Source organism: Acanthisitta chloris, unplaced genomic scaffold (genome assembly GCF_000695815.1).
Source record: "Acanthisitta chloris isolate BGI_N310 unplaced genomic scaffold, ASM69581v1 scaffold2152, whole genome shotgun sequence".
NCBI lineage: Eukaryota > Metazoa > Chordata > Aves > Passeriformes > Acanthisittidae > Acanthisitta > Acanthisitta chloris.
Window position 1 is genome coordinate 77,782 of NW_008660829.1, and position 10,263 is coordinate 88,044.

At 40.1% G+C, this 10,263-nt stretch overlaps 1 protein-coding gene across 1 annotated transcript in view; it reads right to left on the reverse strand.

Annotated features, from left to right (window-relative positions):
• Window positions 1-6,510, reverse strand: part of CAPN7 (calpain 7) — a 24,581-nt gene extending 18,071 nt beyond the window's left edge. Inside the window, exons 1-6 of the mRNA XM_009069952.1 lie at window positions 6,405-6,510; window positions 4,629-4,786; window positions 2,542-2,609; window positions 2,138-2,338; window positions 1,643-1,729; window positions 635-761 (exon numbers count right to left, since the gene is read on the reverse strand). Of these exons, the coding sequence (XP_009068200.1) occupies window positions 635-761; window positions 1,643-1,729; window positions 2,138-2,338; window positions 2,542-2,609; window positions 4,629-4,786; window positions 6,405-6,483 (720 nt within the window). The 5' untranslated portion in view covers window positions 6,484-6,510. The remainder of the gene's footprint in view (window positions 1-634; window positions 762-1,642; window positions 1,730-2,137; window positions 2,339-2,541; window positions 2,610-4,628; window positions 4,787-6,404) is intronic.
• Between the last annotated feature and the right edge of the window lie 3,753 nt (window positions 6,511-10,263).

Genomic DNA, 10,263 nt, shown 5'->3' on the forward strand with positions numbered 1-10,263 from the left:
CCCTTCAAAAAGGAAGGGTTTAAACCAAGAGAAGCAAAGCTACTACTAACAAGGCAGGAAAGATATGCTTGTTCAACATGAGGCCCCTACAGAGCAAACCAAACTTGGAATTACTGATGACAATCGGAGGCAAGCACAGATACCTCAGCATCCACTCACATCACTGCTTCCTCCTCAAAACACTGTGTGATATAAACCATATCCAATGGCATACTCTACCGAGGATTTCAGAACAGCTTGGGCCATCTACAGTTTAACACTAAGCAAGACAGTTCTCTGTTCTCCATGGGTCAAATAACAACTTTAAAATATTGCTCATTATTTTTCCTACGCAGTAAGTTGAGTGAGCAATTTGCTGCAGGGTACACCTCACTTTTTTTTGTGCTAACCTTACCACTATTTCTGGAAGACATGATTTTCAGCTGGAATTCAAATCCTGATCTTTACTTCCACTGCTAACACACCTGTTTATTCTCATGGCTAAAAAATGCATGGAATCTGACGTGTTACTCTTCATTTAACCTCATGAGAGCCAAGGAAAGCACTCTCACATTTGGGGATTCCTTTTTGAACAAGAAGGTCCCCTGCTCCCCACTGCACTAGCAGCACACATGTCTCTTTAGGAACAATTTACCTGCTTTATGCTGAAACTTGATACAGTATATATCATCGTAGGGTTATTTGTTATGTCATCTGGTCGCACCCACTTGGCAAACATTGCTTTTTGTTTGGGAGATAATGGTAACTTCCCACATTTATCACTAGGTTTAAGAGAGAAAAAAAGTAGAAATAAATCAATAGCAGTTTAGAAAAAGCTTTTCATGGTGTGTCCAGTCTTATGTATGTCTGATAGAAGGTGCAAAGTATGTGTAGAACAACAACAAAGCTGCAAAATAATTGCAAAGAACACTACTTCTGAGTTTGTGATTTTTATGGGGAAAAAAGCAAAAATACAAAAAACATGAAACAATAAAAACATTTCCTTCATCTAGGATTGAACAGAAGAGAATTCCAAAAAGCCATCCCCATCAGCAGAAACTCAGATTCTTCACTTTATTTAAATGTGATGAACTAATAAAAAGTTTCTTTGAAAACACCGAGGCTTGTCTGATTGACAAGCCTTCAGCAGAAAACTGAACAAAAAACCCACCCCAAACCAACCAACCAACCTGAAATCTCTTTAGCTATTCTGGCTATGCAATTTTAACGTATTATTACTGCTCATGAATGAAAGTCCAGCAGTAATGTATGACTCTTTTTGGCATAGTCCTTTACAGAGGAAACACCTATCACCTTCATTTTACAAGCAACTGAGCTAACCTCAGTGGCATGGAGCACAATCAGAAGATGAACCCAAATTGCCAGCCCAGCCCAATAATACAGAAAGCCAAATATAATGTTGTCCTGACAGGCCTGAAGAAACAACTGCAAAAGCACTACAAAGTAGGCTCAACTTACAATAACATTTTAAGTTCAGACTGCAAGAAGGAAAAGGTAATATTTTAATATCCCTGCCTGAATTATGCTTAAAAGCCTGATCAAGCAATATTAAACTCTGGAGAAGAAAACACAAAAATACCAAATATGGGAAAGCTTTGAAAGCAAACACAAAAATGAAGTGCAGTAGTTGAATCATACTTACGAGAAAGGCATAGGGAAGGCAAAACGTTCCCTCAGATCAACACTCATGAAAGGTACATATTCAATGCCATTAATTTTTGAAGTCTTCCTGCAAATCACAAGAAAAACAAACACAAAAAAAGAGTTACGAACCTTTCTATCATCTTTCAAAAACTAGATTCCAAAAGGTAACAACTCCATGAGTTTTTAAAGCCTAAAAAACCAGTGCTTCTGGAAACAAGACAACTACCACTTGAAAAATATTCCAATTTCATGATGATTTTCAAAATTCACGGTTTAGGCTAAAGGTTTATGGATTATTTGTAGCTTATTCCACCTATAATAAAAATCAAAGCACAAGGAACTGGATGTAGCAGAAGTCACAGTCCTACAAAGTATTATTCTTCCTCAGTTTCCAGTGAAATAGCAGTTGAATCATCTATAAATCTATCTTTGTATTTTGGTTGCTCAGAGCCAGATCTTTCATGAACTCATTTTGGAAAAGTCTTCAACTTACCTGAGCACTTGAATCTCCTCTGCAGTGTATCTTTGTCCTTGAGATTCACTAGCTTGTACCGCTCTGATTGTCTGTGGTTTATCATTTAAAGAAAAATCAGGGCCCAATGGAAAGAATGTTCTCACTGGCTGATTTTGTTTAGCTGCAGTTGACTTTTCTTTCTGTGACGACTTTGACATGGATTCCTTCAGTGCCTCTGCTCTAAAGCAAATAAAAATGCATTTTCTTTACAATGATAAAAATATAGCCACAGATCAATTATTGATTTTCTTGGTTCATGTTCCCACATATGTTAAAGGGAATGAACAAATGCCCAAGTTGACCAACACGACTTTTCCTAAATAAATAAATAAATAGATGTCTATGCTTTAGGTTTAATGTTTACTAACACTAGAAGCACCCACCTATCCAGTGCTTGTCGAGCCAGCTGTTTCAGTTTGGACTGGAGTCCTGCTTCTGAAGTTTCAGTAGCCTGAAGTACAAAATAAAGGAAATGCTACAAATCCAAAACAATTCCAGCATGCTTTATAAGCTCAGTTTGTCATACTCCCAGATTATAGAAAGGAGAAAACAGCTATTTTTTTCTAATTCTCTTTTTTAAATGAGCAAATGTTGCTTTGCTTCTTGGTTTTCTTAAAATCTCAGCATAAAAAAAGCATCCTAAGCAAGCAAATATTTCGCTGTTCTAGTGAAATGTTCATAGAATGGAAGTGATGTTTAAAATTCATCAGCATGGGAAACAGTGCATAAACAAAGAATTTGCCAGAATAACTAACTGTATTAAAACACTGTGGGCAGAAAGAAGACAAATTCAAATGTTACATAGACTGCTGAGCTTGGATGTGTTCCAATTCCCCAAATTAGTCAAAAATAATCATGGCAAGTTAGGAAAAAAAATAATTTTTGAATGTTTACTTTCATAGAATACAAACAAACAAGATAGATGTGCTAGAACAACATTTTAAACTTGCAATCAAAAGCATAAAATAATCTATGACAGGGCAACAAAACAGGTATCAAGAGTGCTGACTTCTGTTCCCAGCTGAGAGGTCAGCTAGAAATACCTTCTATAAGCAACTATTTTCACTTGCAAATAAATTATACTCTGAGGAATTCCTGGTTTGAAAAGAGTTTGGAAGACGTGTGAAGGTAAGCAGTGGAGATGGAACAAACACCAGCACACGTATGTAGGAGTCAGCCACAGGAAGGGGGGAATGGCTACTCCCCGAGCACTTCACAGGTAAGGAAGAAACAAATCTCTCCACCTGAATATACTGAGGAGAAAGACAGAAGTAAAGCTTCAAGATTGCAGAGCTCCTTCAATCTTCTTTCATCCTGGGAAGAAGAAGGTACTTTTGGATCACCCCAAGGGACAAAGCTGACCATCACGTCAACAAAATAATACACTAGTCAAGATTAAAAGAAACTTCAGCAGTATCTTGTACGCAATGAAATACCCAATTAATGCAGTTGTTAATGAGAGAAACTTTCACACTAACTCAATAGTATCTGCATGCACTGACACAACAGAAGGAGGAAAATAGCAGAGAAAAGCCAGTATGCTGCTGCAGCCAATCTTACATAATAGACTGAAAATGTTCTGCTCCAACAGCTGAAGTGGAAAAACTAGAGCAGTTCTACTAACTCTTGGTCTGGTTATGCTGTATCACCAGGGGTTTTTTAGCCTAGGTAAAACCAGTGTACAGAATTATGAGAAAAGAATTTACTCTGGCATTTAGCAACAGTAACATACCACTCTCAACAACCCACATATATTTTTACATTATAAAAAGGGAAAAGAAGGGAAAAAGAAAAACAGACTTGGTGGAGTTACATTATGATGGTGAGCTCTTCTTGTAATGAGTTAGTTAAGACAACTGGATTTAAGAGAAAAAAGCAGTACCTGTAATTGTAGTCTTCATTGTTTACATAATGGCCAATTTGTCCTTACCATTAATTTCAGTGTGGATTGAATACACTCATAACAGCTTTAATGTTGAGCACTTGAGTAACCAGGTAGTATTTTTACTTGTTTTGGCATCAGCAGATGTTATGTCTTCAGAAAGTGTTACACACAAAAATTTCCCTTAAATTACTTCCTTTAACGTAGTCAGAAAGTAATATAGCTGACACATCAGCAAGTCATCTTCAGTTTTAACAGTTTGTAGTTTCTGATTTAGTGTTGCATTTGCTCCAGGGCAAAAATTAACATGAAAAGTTCCAGAATATTTCTAGTTTTCAGTATAATCCAGTTCAGAAAAAAACCCACATAAATCACAAGTCCCCATAAATTTACAGTGTTGTATAGCAACATAACATAAAGACTGGAAGAAACACTAAAAAAAGTGGAAATAAAAATTATTACAAAGTAGTTTTTAGAAACACAGGTACTTCATTTTCAAGCCAGTCTTTAAGGGTCAGTCACTTGTGTAAGTGGAAGAATTTCTTACCATCACATAATTCCACCAAGTTAACCTGTAGCTTAACATACTGTTTTCAAACAGAGTTCCACCGCTTCCGTGTACAACTCTATAGCTTCTTCTGCATTGCCTTTATCATCTTCATCAAAAGCCTGTGTAACTAGGAAGTGAGCACGCTCCAAGTCCAACTGCTGTTTTGACTTCAGAGGGTCTGTGTTCTGTGACTGAACTAAATGAAAAAGAAACTAATTACCTTTCTACAGCAGCAGACATGTAAAAACATCCTTAACATGGTACTGAAACACTAGCAGCTCTTATCAGATGGGTAATGTCAATTTCTCATCTGGAAATAGAATCTAAGCTTCTCTAAAAACATCTATGCAAGGACAAGAAAACACCATCCCCCCCTCCCTGAAGCAGAGATACACTCTCAAGATATTTCAGATGTCAAATAATGTAAATAAAATATCTTTCACACTACACTGAGACCAAGGTTTTTAAATTATGTAAAATATTGTGCAATTTGTGAGAACACATCACTTATGGCAATATACAAGCTCCTTAGGTGTCCACCTTAATACCTTCATTAATGACCTGAAGAAGTGCACCTTCACCAACGCCGTGGACCCCATCAAACCAATTCACTCCAGCACACAGCTGCTACTCAGAGACACAGGCAAGAACCTCAGGAAATGCAACCAGGACAAATGCTATGCCCTGTGCCAGGGACAGACTAACACACTGCAGGGTACAGCTCCATGGAGAAGGGCCTGGGGGACAGCTGGAAGACCCCAAGCCAGCAGGCTAACAGCACCCTGGGCTGTGCCAGTGGAAGCACAGCCAGGAGATGAGGGGAAGTGATTATGACCCCCTACTCAGCACTCAGTAGATGGTATCTGGAATACTGCATCCAATTGTGGGCCTCTAATGATGGCTGAGGCTGGAGGACTTTGCCTTTTGAGCAGAAGCTGAGGGAGCACAGCTTGTCCAGGCAGGAGGAGAGATGGCTTTGGTGGGACCTAATAGCAACCTGCCATTGACTGCAGGGTTGTCAAGAAAATGGATTCAGGCTCTTCACTGCAGTGTGAAGAAAGGGAATGAGAGCTAGTGGCTAAGAACTGAAACAGAGGAGAAGACAACCACATATATATTAAAAAAATAATCACTAGAAGAGACATTTGCACCCTGGAACAGGGACCCAGAGGCACCAGACATTTTCTGTTCTTAGATGTTTTTAGGACCTGACTGAACCTGAGCAACCTGGTCCAAAAATTAACATCTCTCCTGCTTTGAGCAGGAGACAGGTGTACAGGTCTTCCAAGGTCCCTTTTTGGCCACGCAATCCTATGAATCTAACAGAGAACTGCAGCTGTGCAAAAATGTGAGAATTTGGTCTAGGCACAAACACTGAAACTGGATCAAGCAAGGAAACTCTTTAGAGAGCAAAGTGCTCCTTTGCCCTCTCAGAGTTAGCAATTCCACATAAATACCAGAGCTTACTTGCTTCAAACCCATCATGCAGCTGAGGCTTAGATGCAAGTTTTGATTTGTTCTTGAACAATTTTTTTGTTATATTTAATTACTTTCTCAGGTTTGCTCTGCAGATGTGGTTCCTCAGAATATTTAGAAGCAAAGAATACCCACACCCAAGTCCTTAGGAAGTAAGTCTCCATTTCTGATTAATCAGAATTCAAAGCACTCATTGTATTTGTGGTTCTTCACAAAGGACAAGAAAATTAGAATAATGAAAACCAGAGCAAACACCATTCATATGTATTTCACAGCAGCAAACAACTTTCCACTCAATTAATTTAAGCAGAGGTTTAATTAGAAAGCTCCTTACCCACCTGCTGAATGGAGAGCTTGAACTCTCTCCAAGTACTCATTTATTTTTTCTTGAATATTTTCCAAGTTGGACCCTGCCATCCCAGCATAAATCAAGGCTTGTGCAGCTTCCTGCAGGGAGAAGAATTTGAGACAAAGTTAATGTTTGCTGCCTAGAAAATTACTTTCCATAAACAGAGGGCCTACAGCAGCCCTGAGCTGCATGAAAGCAAGCCCTTACACCTGCCAAAAGACTCCGTGGCTGCATGGATATTCTGCTGGAAAGAACAAGTTTCAAGTTATAAATTAGATCACATTCGATTTCTCACTTGTGGGACAACTTATAAGACTATAAAATAATTTAGGAGTTCTCTAAGACCAGATCTTAGGCCTATCTGCATAGTAACATAAATAGTTAGGAGATTTTAAGTAAAACTTTTCAAGCATGCACTAAAATCAGTTTGGTGTCAAAGCTGTTGGATTAAAGGTTAGGGAAAAAAAAAGAGTAGCTATGCAAGTTAACTGCATTTAATCTGATGATAATTAAAGCAAACAAATATAAAAGGTTCACAAAATCAAACACAAAGGAAAAAAAAGAAAGTATTTTCTTTTAGTATTACCCAGATTAAGCTATCAAATCTGGAAAGTCTACATATTCGAGGTTTCCTAGCTCCTCAAGCTTTGGTTTTTAAATGTTTGTATGTCCACAAAACCGAATGCTGATTCAAGACTACTTCCAGGAGGGAGCATAGTCCTCCAGCTCAGAAGCACAGTATATCACCCACATGAAGGCCTTTTCCATACTGTACAAATCTATTAAGAAAAAACATCTTCACTTGCATAAGCTATCTATCCATTCACTACATTTATGAAAACATGTAAGGCTTGGCAGGGTTGCAATAATCAGCCAGAGCTGACAGTGTCTCAGAACCATATGGAGAACTGCCATTCGTCACCCACAAAAATGAGGACAAAACCCTTACTTTGTCCTCATTATTGGCATAGAAAAAAACTCACGCTTTTGTGGCAGCGCTCATCTTCCCAGCAGCAGTAGGTGAGAGGAGATGGTCGTGTAGCAGGCTGGGAATGTAGGTGAATAGTAACTAGAGAGCTGCTTCACAGAGAGGGTGCTCTGCACAGGGCAAGCTCAGAACCATGGCCAGAGTGTCTCTTGTGAGCTTCATGGCCATTATTTTTGTCAAGCTTAGCAGTCTGCTCCCACACTCATCTGCCTAGTTTGCCTGAGCTTAAAACTGATCCTGACACAGTTTATACTCGTTATCAGGATAAATTTTCACCAGGAAGCATCACAGAATGAAGCACTGCGTACTCCCTGTCGACATCCAGCACCGTAGTACATCACATAAAATGTCTGCAGCCACAGAAAGGTAAAGAGAAGTACAGTTCTATTTATATGCAGCAATTAAGTACCATTAAGGTCTAGCACACAACTGATTTTTGCGTGGGGAAAAAAGTGCACTACAGATATCTGCTCAGAGGATGTTTTACATTTGCCTGTGACATGCCACAGGCACAGCCTAACAAAACAGGTGCTGTATCGTAAAGGTGTGTTGTCTACATACAACACAAAGAACAGACGTGGATTTTCAAACCAGTGCTGCAAAACCAGTGCATAACTGGTGCTGCTTCTGTGACTTCAAGAACAACTGTTTCGCCTGGCTTTAAGAGGTAAACATAACAAACTTCTACAAATTAAGCTGGTAAAGGACTGGAGCTGCAGAGCCTGCACACCAGCTGTTTCCAGTGACCAGATGGACATGCAATTCAGAGTTAGCATTTACAATCTCTTCCATGTCAGTTCTGCTCTTTGCCACGGGTAGTGTGCCACAGTCACACTAAGCTAACTACTACTATCAGTCTGAAAGCTGCTAACTGCTGGTCAACAGCCAAACTTACTAACAGCCTTCAGCAGTTTTGCTGAAGTCATGGGGTGCCCAAATATGACTCTGACATTTCTGCAGAGCACCATTAGCAAGCTGCCCTAAGCTGGCTCACATGCAGCCCTCCTCCAGGGACCTAGCAAAGTTACACCATAGCAGGAAGCGAACAGCGCTTGTTAGCCACAGGAATTCCATTCACTCTGGTCCATTTGCTCTCTATCCACATCGAACTGTAGCATTTCTGATGCTTCATCCTTAAGGTCAAGCTTTTGCAGAAGACAGTTCAGCACCCAATCTTTTGTGCTTAGCAGTTGCACCAGTGGGCTCCGAACTTCTTAGAGCAGTTGATAAGAAAGCTGGCAATGGGTCAGAGCTCACAAGCACTATCCAAAACAAACACAAAAAACCATGAAGCATCCCCAAATAACTAGATGATATTTTAAAACTACTTTCACTTAATCTAACATGGCAGTGATTCTTCAGACAACATTCGGAAAGCCAAACCTATTTAGGCTAACACATAAGGAATTTTGCTTTAACAATATCTGCCGAGTACGCTCTCACTCTTCCTGATCACAACAGGTTTGAACACCGACACCTTCACATATAATCAGACACAAGCATCAATACCTAGTCTTGCACTGCCAAGCTGCAGTTGTGATTCAAATCTCTAAGTGTCCACAACCGTGCTGCTCTGTGGTCTAGGTTTTGCATAGCAAAAAACAGTATCCAGATTACACTCTGCCATGTGTAGCTTCAAGTGCACCAGGACTGCCAGGGATGGGTTTTTGCACTTGGCAAGAACAACACTTGTATGCAGCAAGTGAAAAAGCTTTTCCATACACTCTTCAAAAGCCTACAGGAGTGATTACTTGCATGAAAAGATGTTTCCATTCTGAAAAGCACTGAATAATTTTTTTCCAGATATACAGAGAAAGGTACAGTACTAGAGCAGTACTGTGGATGGCTATCAGACCATGCACACAGACACAGCTGCTGCCAAGCACAGAGTTTATCAGTGTTATGGGTAAATATAACTTCAGCATATATATATATATGCTTTACATATATAAAATTAGCTCACTGTAAATTAACAACCAGTTTAAAAAAAAAGTGGTATTTCTCATCCTTCCACACTTACATGCATAGGCCACCATGACAATAACAATATACTTTTTCAACACGTCAAAGACACCTAGTACTCATGAAGTACAACAACAACTACTGAGTCCTTTGCAAGTTAATGGAAGAGAATCACTTTGGCAGGATGATGGACTCTGTGGAATGATTACTGTGACAGGGATAAACACAGGCTTCAAGGAAATCCCTTCTCACAGGTGAGGAGCCAAGCCAGTGGGACATGGAACTTTAAGGTAACTTTACAAAACATAAACCCAACAAAATGAGACAACTTACATAGGTGAAAAATGTATGATGATTGCACAAGAACTACTAGCTACCAGTGGTAAGTCGATAGGCACTGAGCAAGACACTGAATCAACCTCATCACACCTCTGGTTCCACCAGCCAGAAGCTGTATGGAAATAATAAAATCCGATCACTAATGGAAAGAATATTCATACGTGGTTAAAAACACACCACTGGCAGCTTATAGTCTGAGCGTCTTGTATTTCACCGTGGACTTTTTTTTCCCCTCTGATGACTGATCATCCAACGGAGCTGTTCTCAGCCGCACACTCGGGCTCTCCAAAACGCCCCGCGCTGACATCTCCGACAATAAACTGATCGGTGTTTACGGCCTGGCAGGGGTGGGGGAGAACCCAGAAACGAGGGCGGTGACCCAGCGGGGCAGAAATGCTTTTATCTAGGTTAGGGCGAAGCTTCCCGAAACGCACGGCAGGGGCTGTGCCCCAGCACCTGGCAGAGGTGTACACACTCCTCCCGTACCGCACCCGCGGCCCAGGCACAAACCGCAGGGAACGAGCACTCCGCACCCTGATCCTCCGAGAAGCGGCAAACT